The 17,881-nt window shown below is 40.9% G+C and overlaps 1 protein-coding gene across 4 annotated transcripts in view; it reads right to left on the reverse strand.

Moving 5' to 3' along the window:
• TPD52 (tumor protein D52) overlaps positions 1 to 17,429 on the reverse strand; it is a 110,275-nt gene extending 92,846 nt beyond the window's left edge. For 2 of the 4 annotated variants that reach the window (XM_075704865.1, XM_009484450.2), the window contains exons 1-5: positions 17,258 to 17,381; positions 10,841 to 10,956; positions 9,044 to 9,192; positions 8,048 to 8,149; positions 909 to 957 (exon numbers count right to left, since the gene is read on the reverse strand). In XM_075704865.1, the coding sequence (XP_075560980.1) occupies positions 909 to 957; positions 8,048 to 8,149; positions 9,044 to 9,192; positions 10,841 to 10,956; positions 17,258 to 17,381 (540 nt within the window). Of the gene's footprint in view, positions 1 to 908; positions 958 to 2,345; positions 2,388 to 7,003; positions 7,031 to 8,047; positions 8,150 to 9,043; positions 9,193 to 10,840; positions 10,957 to 17,257 lie in introns of all 4 variants that reach the window. The other 2 variants (XM_009484447.2, XM_009484448.2) reach the window with 2 other exon arrangements.
• Between the last annotated feature and the right edge of the window lie 452 nt (positions 17,430 to 17,881).

Genomic DNA, 17,881 nt, shown 5'->3' on the forward strand with positions numbered 1-17,881 from the left:
GGCGTCCCTTTGACTTTGAGATACACAAAGCATGAAGCAGCCCTGATTCCAGGGTGTCTGAAGGTTGACACACCCTCAGTTAAAAATGGATACAGGTATGCAGCCTTTCAAGCCATTTAAGCTTTCAAAAATTCAGAGTTAAAACTCGCTTCCGTAGTGCTCAAGAACAAACCTTGACCAGTTTTCAGTCTCGGCAGCAGTTCTGGAGATCTTCAGTGGAGCATAGTAACTATTTTACTTTCTCCAGATAACGTGTTTGCCTTTTCACATCCCTCTACAGTATATATACCCTGTGGCATGGCAGGAGCGTTAATGCCAATTAGTTTGCAAGGGAATGTCTAGTTCCCCATGCTATCACTTGCATGCTTCTCTTCGAACCCAGTGTGCCTAGGACAACAGTCAAATCTGGTTCCAGTTACATGTATTAGTTATTTTTAAAGTGATTTTTTACCTGGAGAGCTATTAATGGTTGTTTCTGGCACTTGAGGCTTTTGTGAGTAAATTTTAAATTAAGGTACAAAGACCTTGTGTATTTTATGCCAGAAATATGAGAAACATTCCAAGCTATACTCCTGTGTAAGATACCAGTCCTTAGGAAGGCATGGAAATAAAAGCCTAGAGCATTTTAGATACATAATGCTAGGTAGGTTATACTAGCTGTTTGTGCAGGTTAGCTAGCTGTTAGTCATCCTAGTTAAAGGCATCCTCCTGTAAGAGGTGCAGGAAGCCCCTTTTTTTTATTCTCAGATCATTAGGCAGAGAAACAATTTCCACAGTACTTAAAAAGATGTCATCTAAGCACCTTCAACAGTTTACCAATAACTAAAAACCAGGCTACCCAGAGTCCACTTAGTCTTTTCTCCACATCCACCGCTCCAAAATCACCAAGGTGTTGTAGTAATGCTTACCTTTAAGTTTTCAACTTTTTCCTCAAAGGATTTGAAAGTAGGAGAATTTCTAGGAAAATAAAAAAAGGAACCACAGAATTAAAAACATATCTGGTTAGTCTATAAATACCAGAAAACAAGCAGACGGTTGCTTTTTCCAATGTCAACATGAGTTTTGTTTGTTTGGGGCTCTTCCCTTGTTTTCAGGGTAGCCTAAAAATAGTTTAGATCTGGATGTCCCTAAGTACTACAAAACTAAAATTCTAACACACTCAAGTTGCAGCTCATTCGTATCTTTGGCAACTAAGCATTGCCAAGCTCAGCAATAGGATCTTTCATCACAACAAGGAAGGGAGGACTAGCCAGTATTTTACGTTTAGCTTATTCCCAGTGATTTCAAACAGGTTCCTGGCTTAAAGGATTTGTTCAGAAAAGCTTACTCATCGCTTCTGGTTAGCCTAGTACATTATTGCTGAAGAAAGCTTGTAAGCTTGTCAGAGTTTTTTCACTTGCTATAGGAAAACTAATTTAATAGGCTCTATGTTCAATTAACAAAACATGGTTCATAGTGGCATTTTCTGCTAACATGTTAAATTTAAGGGAGAATCTCCTTTGCCTTTTAAGTGCTGGAGACAGCTGTGATTACAAATGGTAAGCTCTGCATATGAAGAGGAAGACAGCTCGGGGTTTTCAATGCTGAGGGCCAGTATATTATTTATTAGGGTCAGAAGAGTGGTTTAATGCTCCAACTAGCTGTCACTGCCATTTGCAAATTTGTGCAATAGCTTGTACACCTTTTCTGCCTTTGTGCAGGATGGAAAATGCTTGCCTTCAGTGGACCAGGACTAAGGATTTGTAGCAGACTCAAAAATATTATATACAGATGAAAGACAGGAGGGTTTTTTCAAAAGAGGTCTTAAGCTTCCCTTCCCCCTTTGCTTGGTATTTGTGTAGGTCACCCACACACTTAGCAGCACTCTTTCATCTGGGAAAGCACACATTGACATATATATATATCAAACCAGACTCTCTCAGGAGATGAAGGGACAGTGCCAAGCAAGGGGAGAGAAAAGGCAAGCACTCCAAGTCAGCAAGAGACTTTTTGTGAAACCGCAGTATTTTTTACTCACTTTCATTGTTCTAAACCAGATGCCAAGCTATTGCCTTTTAAACTTGGAATCATTTAGTAGCATTAAATTTCTAACAGGCAGGGAAAAGTTGTTATAGTTCTCCAAACAGCAGGAAAGTGCACTTGGTCACATTCCAGATGTGCGATAACCACCACCATTACGCAGAATAAAACAAATTTTATCATACATGTTAGTACAGGAAATCCATTACAAAGTTGGGTGGGTTTTTTGGTTTTGTTTTAAATCTGTTAGTTGACTTAAGTTCAATGTGACTTGATTCCACACATGAAAATAAATAAATCCAACAGCTGGATTATGCATACATTACCTCATAATAGGCATGCTAATTGAGTGTTGTATGGAGCGTATACTAAATGCCAGCATTAAGAAAAAAGAAAGCGAGAAGTTAGTTTAAGTGATAGACTGAGAAGAAACTGGCTTAGAGAGCTGACTTCTAGATACAATCTTTGGTAAACAGGCAAACAGTCTTATAGTCTTGTATAGTAACTGCTTGGTTTTGCTTTTTAAAATTGCTTAGCCATGCACGCACACACGCAGAGAGCAAAAGCTGCAACAACTTTTTTCCTTAGAAAGATTCAAGTGCCATGCTTGTTAGTACATATTCTGCCCAGCTGCAACAGTCTGTCTACTTAAGTTTCTCAAGCAAATGAGAGACATGCTGCATTTACAGTTTTGACAATATCAAGTAGAAAGTGAGCACTCAAGAGTCTTATCAGTCAACTAATCTCCCTACTGAAAGAATTATTCCTACATTCAGAAAGCTTCCATTTCAATTCAGTGTAAGATTTCCATACTCATCAATACAAATTATCTACTCATCAATATAGATTATCTAGCAGGAGCAGTCACATCAATCCGTATTCAAGGTCAGGTTTATGCTTGGGGCAGGGGGAAGTCCTAGTCTCAACCTGGTTCTGAAATTCATGGAGGATTTCTGTAACCTGCCAGTGTTGCTATACGGTTACTGTTTGTTTAGTGACAACACACACCTACTCCTAGAAGGTCATAGAATCATAGAATCATTTAGGTTGGAAAAGACCTTTAAGATCATCAAGTCCAACCATTAACCTAACACTACCAAGTCCACCACTAAACCAAAGGTGACTGGATACAGATTAAGGAGCTTCCAAATAACTTCAAGACCATCTGGAATCTAATTTAGTTAGATATTCTAGAAAAATCCCTGTTTACTCTTCATACAATTCAGTCTTATATGTGAAATGTTTCTTGTCAAACACCATAACAGTAAGTTAGAACAGATGATCACAGTTTTTCGTAACTATATTTGGAATGTCAAATTTTGACTGGGCTTTACGATGTCTTTCAAGAGAATACTTTCCAGGCAATTTGCGTGGGGGCGAAATCTCTCACATTTGAGCACCTCCAAAACTCCAGTTAGTATTTCAGCACAATGGGAAATACATTCACAGAAGGAAAAACGTTACGAATTCATTGCAGAACAAGTTTTAAGAGATTGTTTTGGAAGGCTCATCAGCAGAATACAGTGATAGAAAAAATACTACACATGTAAAAAGTTCCCTTAAGGTTGGGATCCCTTAAGGTAGATGCACAACTGAAGGTCATTTTGTAGGTGCAGCGTGCTGGGAATCAGATACGAAAAGGCCAGATGTTTTTCTGACACATGTCAGTAATGTGTGGCCATGTTTCATCCCTTTCCCCAACCCCAATTCTGCTGTGTTTCATCTTCACAGACGGTTTGGCTTCCACAACCTTTTCCAGAGTACATAGAAGTTGATTGTCTTCTGGAGTGTGATTTATATTCCTCGCTCTGTGATGTGGATTACTATAAGTTCTGGTCTTGCTATGTGCCAAGTTTTAGTCCAGAACTAAACAGGCTGATACTAACTAGTTCTCTTTGGCCAGTCATGCTCAGCCACTTCCCCTTATGCTGCAGGAAGTGCCTCCCTGCAAGAAGTTTAAGGCTAAAGAGGGTGAAAGTTACCTTCTTTTCCCCATATATATTTACAGTCTGTAGACCTGCTCACACTGAAAAGCAACAACCTACAGTGTATTGCAGATCTTTTAACAGGCATCTAGGGGAGTTTAGTTTAATCTCACAGAGATCATTTAATGGAAGAACTATTCGTACATTCATGAAGGATTTAGTTGCTGTTGTACAATACACTTACATATACTCAGTATCCATTTTGTAAAATGTCACCGTAAGATAGTACATAGTTTTATCACAGAACAATCTGGTTTGCAAGAGAACTGGATTAGGTAAGTGCAGTTGATCATCTTTTAACATCAAATCACCTGTTCTTCAAGTAATGCAAAGAAGCACGATTAAGCCTTGAAAAACTTTACAAAGAAGAGAACTTGTATTTCTTCTCACAAATGACAGAATGCCACATCAAACAATTCACTCAACTAGGCCATCAAGTTCGGCAGTTTGAAGAAGAGAAGCCCTTTTTACAATGCTCACAAGCAAACCCCTAGCTTTAAAAAAAATAACAAAACAAAAAAAAAAAAAGGCACAGTAAGTTGCTCTCCAGCCTTCCATGTATTTTGTATTGCATTAAAAGCTTTCTTACCCTTCACACTATTTTTATAGCTACCACATTGCCTCCGATTTTGAAAATGCACAAGGAGGTATGCCAGAGTCCCTGCCTGGAAAACACAGGCTTAAGAGTGCATAAGCACTAGTTATTGACTTTTGTTAATAGTTAGGTTTCCAGCTGATACGCCAATAAACGGTGATCCATGAGTCCATGATAATATCAGATTTCCAAACCAAGCAAAGTTATTTTGCAATCTCAGAACAGGGCAAAGATGAGGACTTCTGCTCCATAAGATGGATGGAGTGCAAGAGGAGCTAAGTGCAAAGTCATGATTGCTCAGGAAGTTTGCCCAGAGCTACATCTTGGTACTACTGCTGTTTTGCACATAATACTGATGTTGCCTACACAAGGATGGCAGCTCATCAAGAGTTCAAGACGTTCTTATAAAGGAGAGTAAAGGAATTAAGAGAAACCTAAGAAGGAACAGAGTTCATTTTCAGCATAACAAAATGCAGAGGGGAAAGAAAAAAAAAAAAAACCAAGCCGCAAAAAGGAAGCAATAATGCACTGACTTCACACTACCAGTCCTCTCTCTTCCTTTCTATTTCAGTACTTTCCAGGTCCACAGCTCTACCAGCTGCCTTACTCCCTTTCACAACTCCATCCAAAATCACTTTGCAGTGCAAGAATGAAGACCTGCATGTGATGTTTGCTGCATGGGACATGTGGAAATAGTCCAACACAGAAGAAATCGTGCTGTTACAGCTGAGAAGTCCCTAAGCTAAAACAGTACAAGAAAAGCAAAGCCTCGATGAAGAAGCCTCTTAAGAGTTTAAGAATAAAAATCCACCTGCATATTCAGTATTTGTTCAAGTATGTATCAGGCCCATCAATTCTCATTTCCAGGAAAGAACTTGGGCATCTAAGACTTCCTAAAGTTCAGACTTGTGCAGTCTTAAAAGTAGACACCACTTGAGTAGTCATGTAACCCTGGGACCTGAATTCACTGGTTGAATCCCAGATGAACTTGGTCTTCATGAAAGCGAAAAACTCAAAGGTTTTTAATCTTCTGTTTAAGTGCAACTAAGATCTTGAACAGCACTAATTCTTCCCACTTTTTTTTGTTTTTAAACCCAGCTGCTCCTGAACTTATAACTATACCTTGAATTTCCATTGCCGTGATTCTCCTCAGGAAGCACACCAGCAGCATGGACAAATTTGGCCCTGTTACATTCCCTCCCAGTGGCCCAGTTTCTGATAGAGAGTACTCAACACCCACCCAGCCACTAACTTGAGTAATTAGGACGCACTTCTTTTGAGGTACTAAATTCCTGAAGCCAGAAGAAAGCTATGCGTTTGTGCTTGTCCTTGTCAAATGCAACAGTCTAATACTAGGAAGGGAACACCATAGCCTTAAGGAAGAAAGGTTAACCCTGTTAAGTAAGTAGCAGAGCTCTGCATCCAGAAGGTATAGAGACATCTTCCAGGCTCCCTTTGTCTTACTGATGCTAAAGGGGAGGCATTTCAGACAGGCTGCTATTCTTGTACTTGAGCAAACTGAGCTCACTTCATAGTCTGAGTTCTCATAGTGTCCTGTTCTGCTGCCCATCTCCCCCCCCAGGCGCTGCCCCTGGGGCTATAGCTCCTAATTAGTATTCTAGGAGCCAGATCCCTACATCTTTATAGAGATCCTGCTGCTGTCTTTAGCTACTTAGTGGAAGAGTACAGAAAAGATGAAGCCAGACTCAGAGGTGTGCACAGACGGGATGAGAGGCAATGGACAGAAGTTGCTACACAGGAATTTTAACTACTCAAAACTTAACACTGAATATTTGCTTAGACTAGGCAGATAAAATGTAATGCAGACAAAGTAACTAAAATACTCAGTGTCTGGAGCTGCTGAAGTAATCAACTCAAAGATAAGAACTGTTTCACTGGACAAACTATGAACAGAAAATGCATAAACTATTTTCCATTTAGACTCTCATGATTTGATTAGAGTCACAATGCTAAACAGCTATTGTAATAGACACAGAAAAAGGAAAATTTCTACTCTGTTCAAGGCACAAACACTGTACAGACAAAGAGAAGGAGGAATTCTGCATGCCATTGACCTCAAAACCATATTCTGTCTGTCTAAAAAAAAAAAAAAACCAAACCCAAAAAAACCCACCTTGCAGAATCATTTTAACAGATTCCTTTCTTACAAGGAAGAGAGACTAATTGATTATTATGTATTCTCAAGATTTCATGTTCTGGGACAGTTACCAGGTGAACATGAAGAAACAACTTCCGTGACATTTAAAAGAGCTTCAGTTTTACAGTAACTAACACTGGAGAAAAAAAGAAATTACCTTTTACAGACAAAACTTATTTAAAAATTTTAATGGAGACAGTCTGACTACATGCTTAGTTTCAGAAACAATTCTTGCGCCCACCTTACCTAAAGGAATGTGAAAATGCCTGTAGTCTGCACAATGCCGAGTAAGCATTAAAGAGAGAAAGGAAGTTCTGATAAATCTGAAGAAAAATATGTAACTATGTAGCTGCACCTCAAAGTGTTTTCTCACTAGACTTCAAAAAGCAAGAAAGAGGTTAATGGCAGCACTTTAAAACAGAGGGCTGATTTTATTACACTGCTTTCCAATGCAGCAATATTCTGTTAGAGTGTGTGAATTTTTACTTGTCCAATAACTGAAAAATAAGTTTGATCCACTATCCACCACAAATTACAAGCACAGCTGAATAGCTGTACCTGTTCCAGTAGTAAATCAAACAAATAATTGTAAGCTAAGCATATGACTGGATTGCGTCCAGGAAGAGTTTTGCATGCAGCTTACAATAGTGCTAAAAATGACCACCAAACTTACCTAATTTGCATGAAGGGCTGTGTCACTTAACACAAAGTCAAAATACATTGTATGCCAATATTTGAGAATTTAAAAGTGCCAATAGTCCCTTAAAAAGGTAATAAAATCAAGCCACTGCTATGAGGTAGAACAGCTTACAAAGAAATAAAACACTCCTGAAAGGAAACCACAACACAAAAACAGCGAACAACCCAACCAAACCACAAACAGTTAAAGACATTAGTAGTTTAAATGTAGCACTCCACAAGCTGAGAAAGTCAGAACAGAAATGACAATGCTAGAGCATCACACAGAGGCAGGCAGAGACACAGCCACCTGCAATCCTACCAGAAAAATAAGAGTAGCAGTGAAGGTAATAGCATACGTTGCTTCTCTTGCATATATAAAATACACACACCACAGAACTCTTCTGCATCAGTGAGGACATACAAGCCAATTTTGCAGCAAGTCACTCAGCTCTCCTAAAACTGATACTAAGGGTTCTTGACAGACTTTTAGAACTGCTATGTACATTAACAGCATAAATTTATTTCAGTGGTTAACAGCATAAATTTATTTCAGTGATCACCTGCTTAAATCAAAAATGCAACTATTTGGAAAAAGCTAAAGAAACCTACCTGACATCTTCAAACTTCTTCGTTATGACTGAACCAACAGATGAAAAAGCAGCAGAAGCCTTCTGACCAGCCTGAGACAGTGTTTCTGATGTTTTCTTGTATCTGTGTTCAAACAAAATTAAGTCTGTAGTTATTTTAACAGAACACATAAGGAACCTGTTAGCATATGTAAATTTGTATCAAACCCAGAGGCATACTTCAATTCTGGGGTCAAATGAACAAGCTATTCAAGAGATTATCTTGAGCCTTGCAGTCCCATCTGGCTACAGCATCTCTGCCACCTCAGACTTCAGACCAGGTTCACCAACATGCACCTACTAACCAACCCTCAGAACAGATACTATCTGCTATTGTAGGACCTCAAAAAAAAAAAAAAAAAACCCAACCAAAAAACAAACCACCACCAAACCACCACCAACCAAAACAAAAACCCCATGAAAACAACACCATGCACACCCACTGAAAAAGAACAGAGGTCTATTTTTTGTGCCAAGCGTCTAAAATCTTGTACCAAATAGTTTTGTCAATAAACTTCACCATAAAAAATTTGAGGTACATCCTCTTACATTCTGTGTAGTCATTAATTGCAGAAGGCAGCTCACTCTAGACCTTAAGCTAACAGATGTGTTTGGCAAGAACATTAACTCTGACTTTGCACTCTTCCTGCACGAGCTCACTTTACAACAATTTTTCAGACTGGAAAAGAAGGGTATTCTCGTGGACTTAGGACACTTTGGTATCTCAGTAACGGTATCTCAGATCTGTCAGACAAAAAGTGTATTAGAATCACCCATATTATGGTCAATCATTCTTATTGTGCATGAGATGATACAGCTAAAGAAATCTATGATGATTTATCCAGATAAGGTTTACTGCAACTTAACTTTGTGTTATCTACACTCATCTCATTTCACAAGAACGGGATTTAGACATGACACAAGAACTACATAGTTTTCACCTCAACAGCTGAGACAATCATCATGAACTGGTACATACGCTGTGGTTGATGTAACATCTTGCCAGCTTTTGGTAATGTTCTGCCTTAGTTCCTGTAATGAGTTAATTCCCAACTTTCTCTTGATTTCTGCTAGATGCTTCTCTTTGGCAGCTAGCACTTGTGAGAGCGTCTGGATTTCCTCTTCCACCTGTGGCAGCAGAGTTGATGAGATGCAAGTTAACAAGCAATATACCCAGCCACTTAACTATGTATTTATTAAAACATCTACTAGGCACCAGTAATGGGAGGGCTAACACATTTTTAACATTGCCTCACAGTTGTTTCTAAATACTGAAAGGGAAATCCAACATCATCTACAACAAGAGCTAGTGAGAAGGTAATCTACCTGCAGCTAGCTCTGTTACTGGAATACGCACAAGGAAGTTGGTAAGTAAAAGACTGCATAGTTAGAAATCATTACCTTTAGACAACATTAAGCCTATGTGAAGCTTGAAGATTAGTCAAACCTGGGACAAGAGCCAAGCCTGTATTCTCCTTCCACGTCAGAAGAGATACCAATGTATGACGAGTATCAGGAAGCTCAGAGCATGTCTGATCCATACACAAGTTTTGTTGCCTTGCTTGAACAGAAAGGTTCTTTTGTGGCTTAAGCCATCAACTGCAGGCTGGATCCAGCCACAGGATTGCCTTCCCCAGAGCAAAAAAAAAAAAACAACCCCAACCCCCCAAAAACACAGCACCTGTTCAGCAACTAGAAAACTGTATTGTTTGTATACTTCCATCTTTACACAGATGTTCACTTAATCCTCTCACAGAAGCACAACCAGGTCATAATCAGAGACGTTAAAACAGTTTTACGATGCCATTCTGTGGGCTATATAGATGTGACAGAGGCACTAAGGCCATATGTACAAAGGCGAAGGAATACATCCAACTCTACTTCCTCATCCAGACTGGACCACCCTACTTTAGAGTATCAGGCTGCCCACTCATTTAAGGTCCTTTGAGGAAATACCAATATTTAAAATGCACCTTTGTTTTGGATACCTGTCCAAAGTCCAGTGTGATGGACCCTAGCAGGACCAGATTTCCCTCACCATCTTCAGCTGATTGGTTTGGCATGAAGTAATACTCAGGACTACCAAAACCAAGACTGCATTAAATGTGCTTATTTCACAGCTAACCTTAGGCTTAAATTAGTGCCTTTTATTAGGGTCCTAAAGTCACACAGAGCTACAAAAAAAAAAAAAAAAAAAAAAAAAAAAAAAGACTGGCAACTCAGTAAAGCTTAACTGTGACAACTTTTGAAACGCAGGTATCAGGCTTGAATATTCGACTGTCCTTCGAAGAGCACTACGTCAACTCACTCTTAAAAGTTCTGCTGTATGAACTATGGACAAGAACAGTTACATGGTTAGACATTAGCAGAACAGTATCTACATAGATATTACTACAAAGCATCCTTCATGAAAACAACAGCTTTAGTTACTCCACACCAGTTGAGATAACACTTGGTTTTGGCTTCCAACCATGTTCTCTTTGACAGCTTATTTACCCCCTTCTCACTTGAGGAAAAAAAGGGTTAGGCATTTATGCATCCTGGTTTAAGATCTCTACAATCAGCACTTCTAGCTTAATTCCTCATAGCTAGAACTGGCTGTTCTTTTCTCCTTGACACCTTCCCTTTCCCTCCCCACAATACACAGGAGTGCCATACCCAGCTTTACACACTCACAGAAAAAAATATGCAAAGCATTAACTATATGTTCAAAGACAGCATTATCCCAGATTTTCATTCTCAAAACCAGTTTAAGAGCTATTTGCAAGAGATTTACCTTAGCAAGCTCTTTTCTTAGCTCATCCTGTTCTTCTTCTGAGAGTGTTTCTGCCATACCAACTGTAGCAGCAGCATCCTCTCCAACCTCAGGTATAGAGTCACTTCTCAGCAGCCCTTGAGGTGAAAAAAGCATTAAAAGTCAGATCATCACATGTCTGCCAGACAGCAGCTAACGTTAATATACAGCCCATTTGTGCCAGTGCACAAAGAAAATTGATGAGAGGACACCAAAGTCACGCTTCCCAAGTACTACGGCATACAGGAAACCAAAGGCATTTTACTGGCTGTTTTGTTCTATCAAGTTGTATTAAAGCTCAATATAATGGCAACTGCTACTATAATAGGAGACTGGAAACATGTTGAGAACAATGCATCCCACTACTCTGACAGAAACCAAGGTGCAGAACGCTGTGTCCCAACCAGTGGTTCCTACACAACCTCTGCCCAGGAGTCCATGTGCTCTCTGCTCTCTCTTGCCCACAGAAACTCTGGAAGCGCTGGAGGTGCTCAAGACCAACACAGAGGCTCCCTCCCTCACTGCTCTCTGGATCAGATTAAAAACGCCCATTCTCAGCACACTGGGAGCAGTGACGGCGACAAGCAAGCTGAGCAACAGCAGAGAAAAGGGTTGCACTGCAAGTATGAACTTCTCCCGTACCCTGCTCAAGCTCTCCGTCCCTAGTAACTGGGACTACCATGGCTAGAAAGTCGCAGATAGCGTGGAACTAGAAGTAAGCTGCTGTTTTGCACCTGGACATTAAGGCAGATGAGAAACCCAGAGAAGAAGCTTGGGAACAAAAGGCCATCACTTCAGACAAAGCGGTGGAGCGCTGAGAAGGGACTCATGAGGATGTGCATCCACTCACACTGCTGCCTCTTCCCCTTCCAAATCCAGAAACCAAAACTCTGCCAAACTCCTCTGTGTGAATCCCAAACATCCCTATCGTCTTACTCAACTTTCGCCTTCACAGCTTTAGGGAAAGGAAGGAGAATGATATTATTTACATTAGTATGATGCAGATTTATTTATTCTGCATCCTTAGTGCTTGCACTAAGATCAATTTAAAACACCTTTTAATGCAATAAACAGATTTTCTAGCAAAAGATTTCCCATTTTGAATCTTTGTAGCTGACACTTAAACATACAGTTTGCCAGAATTAAGGAATCCTGTTCTAATTTGCAGAGAGAGCAGTTTGCAGAGAGACTGCATGTTGGAGTGGTTGTGGATTCCCAGAACTAATTCTCTGTTCAAGAGATAAAACAGCTTTATAGGTAGTAAAAAAGAAATGAAAGAAAAATCTTAAAATAGAAGGAAAAAAAAAAAACCAGGAGGATTGTTTGTCTGTAAGGACAGAGGGTGAGTGTGTGTGTATGTGTATATAAATATGTAATTCAGACAAGTTGAGGACATATTAAGTACTGTTCCCTTACTAGTCACTACAGTAATTAACCGGATAAAATTCCATCCTCATTTCAGCAGCTTCTGATGGCACTCCATACTACCATTTGGTCTGGGAATCCAAGAACTCATTAATATGCAATGAGACCACCACTATGATTTCGTTGTGAGGCCTGGTATCAAATAGCTACACCACAATCAACTGAAAAGTCAGGTGGAAAAAAAGATTCTGCAAGTCTGTAATTAGTCATAGGTATTCTATGAAAGATGCTCCTAGCAGCTGTCAAGCCTAAGAGAAGAAGCCTTGTTCTTGATCAAGTTACTGAACTCTGGTAAAGCTCAATTCCACAAATTCTTTCCAAAATAGTATGTTTTCTGCCTGTATGTGTGTCCAGAACACTTGTCCTCTAGAAGCACACTGCTACATGGGCAGAACATTTGTAAATGGTAAGTTACCACGGAGTACACTGAGAAGGAAGCATACAGAAAGCACCTGAAATTCCATTCTGCATTTATTTATGAAATCTATAGCACGTTTTCCCAGAAATTTACATCTATATTCTATACAAATATAATGTAGTTCCTATAGGTTTCCCAATACACTATTTTCTGGAAGAAAAAAAGTTCAAGTCTAATGCCCAAACCAAAGCACAGCACTACAGCACCAAAAAAAAAAAAAAACCCGATTACAGCTCATGTCTCAATCAGATAATTTTTGTTTTATACATCAACATATGCCGGGTTAGCTCAGTCGGTTAGAGCACAGTGCTAATAACGCCAAGTTCACAGGTTCAATCCCTGCTTACTGCAGGGGGGTTGGGCTCGATGATCTCTCAAGGTCCCTTCCAACCCAAAGCATTCTATGATTCTATACTTCCTTTTCTTAATATCAAACAGTTAAGAATGCCATACCTTTTTGTCAAATTGCTATTTATCCTATTAATTACATATGCCTACACTGAAGGAAAACTCACAATTTAAACTGCATTTTCCGCTGACACTCTACAGCCCCCAGTGCATTGGCCTCTGACTCCTGACCTTGTTCTCCATTTGCAGGCCCAGAGCTTGCCGTTGCAAAAGCCATTTCAGAAAGTTTGCAAGTACCAAAGACCATGCTGACTCCAAGAGCATTAGCACATCCAGCTGAAAGTCTGTTCAATCTGGTTATGAAGAGGCATCTGGATTATCTCACCAAAAATAGATCAAGTGAATCCAGCAGTAGGAAAACATGCTGGATTGTCTCCAACAGCAATAGCTTCCGTTTGGGGAATGTACCTTCTCTTTGGAAAACTAGCGTTTTAAGGGAGTTTGTGCTGCTTGTTGCCTACATTGAACTTACGACACAATGCTAAGAAGCAAGGGAATGATCTCCCCTCCCCTTCCCATTTCTAAATCTTCTAGGAAGACAGGAAATCACTGCTACTCACACCCTGTACATCTAACCATGCCTTCTGCTCCTCACGTTTTGCCCCCCTGCCATTTATTACTTTTTCTTTAGTTCCATCTGAAGTACGCAAACACCTTCCCATCAGTCTTTATTCTGGCACCTCCCCTCTCATTCCCTCTTACTGTTCACCTCTCTCCTTGCTTTGCTCCCATTCCTCAGTTCATTTCAATACTTGCAGGACACAGGGTTCATCTGTGCTATGGGAAGGCTGTGCTAGGCAGCCTGACCAAGACGCAGTTGTCTGCACAGATAACAACCCACAGACCTCCACAAGGGCATGGATACAACCCAAATATACCCCATAAACTACAGCTGACAGACAGTAAGATCCTGGCTTTGAGCAAGCTTCATAAGCAAAGGTGCACGGCCCACCTTAGGTATTTTTGTGGGGTGCAGGGCAAGAAACCAGGGAAATAGCAGTCAGCCAACAGATGCAAATACTTCTGCTCAGTCTGTTATTGAGAGCATTGCTCAATTGTGGTCTTCTCCATTCACCAGCAGAACTGTAGTTCTTGGCTTCCAACTCGTTACCTTTCATTAGTTCTCTTGCATCTTTAGAGTTGCAAAGGACTTAAAATTCAGTTGTTTGGTACTGCAACTGCTATAACCAAGCTGTGGTGGTTGGACCCTGGCTGGATGCCAAGTGCCCACCAAAGCCGCTCTATCACTCCCCTTCTCAACTGGACAGGGGAGAGAAAATATAACAAAAAAAAAACCCCACTCGTGGGTGAAGATAACAACATGGAGAGATCACTCACCAATTGCCATCATGGGCAAAACAGACTCGACTTGGGGAAAATCAGTTTAATTTATGCCAATCAAAACTGAGTAGGGTAATGAGAAATAAAACTAAATCTTAAAACACCTTCCCCCCACCCCTCCCTTCTTCCCAGGCTCAACTGCACTCCCGATTTTCTCTACCTCCTCCCCGCAAGCAGCACAGGGGGACAGGGAATGGGGGTTGTGGTCAGTTCATCACACATTGGCTCTGCCGCTCCTTCCTCCTCAGGGAAGGACTCCTCACACCCTTCCCCTACTCCAGTGTGGGGTCCCTCCCATGGGAGACAGTCCTCCATGAACTTCTCCAACGTGGGTCCTTCCCACAGGCTGCAGTTCTTCACAAACTGCTCCAGCGTGGGTCCCCCATGGGGTTACAAGTCCTGCCAGCAAACCTGCTCCAGCCTGGGCTCCTCCCTCTCCACAGGTCCTGCCAGGAGCCTGCTCCAGCGTGGGCTTCCCATGGGGTCACAGCCTCCTTTGGGCACATCCATCTGCTCCGGCGTGGGGTCCTCCCCGGGCTGCAGGTGGATATCTGCTCCACCGTGGACCTCCATGGGCTGCAGGGGCACAGCCTGCCTCACCATGGGCTGCAGGGGAATCTCTGCTCTGGTGCCTGGAGCACCTCCTCCCCCTCCTTCTTCACTGACCTTGGTGTCTGCAGAGTCACTCTTCTCACATATTCTCGCTCCTCTCGCCAGCTGCAGTAGTTTGTGTCCTGTTGTTGGGGTTTGCCCCCCGGCTTCTTAAATATGTTATCACAGAGGGGCTACCACTGCTGCTTATTGGTTCAGCCTTGGCCAGCATCAGGGCCATCTTGGAGCCGGCTGGCATTGGCTCTATCAGACACAGAGGAAGCTTCTAGCAGGTTCTCACAGAATCCACCCCTGTAGCCCCCCTGCTCCCAAAACCGTGCCACACAAACCCAAGACACAAGCTTAGCTGAGCATTTCACATCTCTCAAACTCTTAAGAGTAAAAATTCCATTGGGGAAAAAAAATTTGGGAACTTATCTAGTATTGGGAAAACTTACCTAGTTTTAAGGTCAGTTTTTAGGTGTTTGTATTTCTAAGATTAATGTATTATCCCAGCAGTTTATTAGATCTACTTAAATGAACCAAATAAAGACATGAACAAGTTAGTTGATTAGGACTGCACAGATCACGTACAGGGAAACAGCACTTAGGCCCCTATTATTCTGCCAGGGTAGGCAAAGCATTAGTCATGCAATTTACACACAGGTTTTCTGGTTTGGGGTTTGCTTTGGTTGGTTTCAACCCAAGTTTGTGCTCTATTTTGACCAGAAGTTCCTACCTCTTTCTGGCCTGGATTCAGAGATTAGCAGTAAACATCAGCAGTTTAAGGAAGTACTGGTCATTTCAGGGGAGCAGCCTTTGGGGTGAGGGAGGGTTAGCCTTCACGAAGTTTTATTTTTATCTTTAGACAGACATTTTCTGTGTCAGACACTCAGAAGAGCATTTTGGCTATCACTATATAGCTGGCAAAGCTAAAGAAAAAAGGCACTTGTTAGAGTTCAGGAGAGCGAGCTGTTACAAAATTGTAAGATCACTCCAACATTTCAGTGATGTACAGTGCTACAGAGGATATTTATTTTGCAATATATAAGAAGGATCAAATTTAAGTGCTTCCCATTTATCTCAGTAAAAAAGCCAAAGCAAGACATATTTCTTCAACTCAAGGGAGAAAGTTCTTGGGCTTCTCCCCAACACTAATCATATATTCATTCAAAGTGAATGAGAAATAAACATCAACCTTTGGGCTTCTTTTTCTGGTGATGTATCACCACCAGATACAAAGCACTGCTCCTGCCCCCTCCTTTAGAAGAGGTGGGAGATGCAGTAATTGCAAAGGTGAAAGCTGACCACTGTTCCCCAGAGACCCCTAGCTCATCGAGTTCACGGAGGGGTTTTAGTTCACACAGAGGTTCCCCAAGGGATGCATGTTTCTTTAAGATTTTTGAAGAGCAAGCCCACCAAAAAAAAAAAGTCAACACCTTTGGAACTTTGCTTTGTCACACCTGAAGTAGGGCTAAGCTTTCTCTATGTTTAGTTACTCTGGAAGATCACATCCGGCAGCACAGAATGGAAAGGAAAGGTAGTAAAACCAGACTAGGATCTGTTGGGAGGCATGGCTGTAGATGTTCCGTACAACAGGTTACCAGCTAGAAACCAGCAGGTTTAAGCACTAGACAGACAGATGCTCCTGCAGCACAGCACGCAACAGCCGCTCCTCAGGTCAGCACAAGTACAGTTAGTATCTGCAAGCGTAAGATTAACAGTATTTTAAATGCTAGGTGGAACAGAGTAAAGGTTTTAGAGGGCATTTTTGTTAACTGGTGGTATTTTCAGTGGTAAGGCAAGAGCAGCTGTTAGACTATCCAGAGCTCTGAAGTCATAGCAAGTATGCAATTCCTACCTCCCCCCCAAAAAAAGCTAATAGTCAAACTAGGCAAATCACTCCTTGCCCTTTTGTTCCTAATTTTTTTTTTTGCTCACTTTGTTTTCCCTCAAACTGCTTTTCTACTGAATTAAGAAATAACAAATAAGGTAAAGCTGGTAAATGCATAGCACATGAGATATTACCTACATGACACACTCAAACACTCAAACTAATAAACTACTGGAGTTAACAACAGGTCAACTCTTTTACCTTCATTTACACCTGCATTTCAGCCAAGTTTTACAGATTCTTAATTTGAGAAGTTCCTTTTTACAGATCTTAATCACTAAGCTTTCCACATGGAGGTTTTGAAAAAGAAGAAGAAAGTTACCAGACTTTGCTAATGTAGGTGATCCAGGTGGAGAAAGGTTTATGCTAGGCGACAGGTAAAGATAGTTTCTGTTCACTCCAGCATTGAAATCGAAGGGCGATTTGTAATCTTCATACAGATCCATGCCAGAAAATTCAGAGTGTGCAGCTGTCCTCTTCTTCCACCAAAGCATTCATCTTCATTTTCTGGGGCGACCCAGACAGCAGGATTCAGAAATGCTCTGTTTCTTCACATGACACTCACTATACCTCCTCATAAAATTCAGTTCTCTTACGCCTCTTAGATTTGATAGATCCATCTAGCAAGTGATTTCTTAGCCATCTTGTAGCTGCTGCTGTTTACATGGCACAAATTTAACTTCCTGTAAATTTATAATCGGGGCTGGACTTAAACAGACCGTTCCTTTAACAAACATTCACAGCACACCGTTCGTGGCTTCTGGAAGAGCCTTGGTCCTCTGCAGAACTGCATCAAGAATTTTCAATCATTTAAATAAAAAAAGGTCAGCTGACTGCAGCTACACTAGGATATCCTTAATCTTCTAGGACACAAAAGGATTACTAGCCGTAATCTATCCTATATACCATCTGTGTAGGACTTTTTCTTCTGATTAATGGAAAATTC

Source organism: Pelecanus crispus, chromosome 2 (genome assembly GCF_030463565.1).
Source record: "Pelecanus crispus isolate bPelCri1 chromosome 2, bPelCri1.pri, whole genome shotgun sequence".
Classification (NCBI taxonomy): domain Eukaryota; kingdom Metazoa; phylum Chordata; class Aves; order Pelecaniformes; family Pelecanidae; genus Pelecanus; species Pelecanus crispus.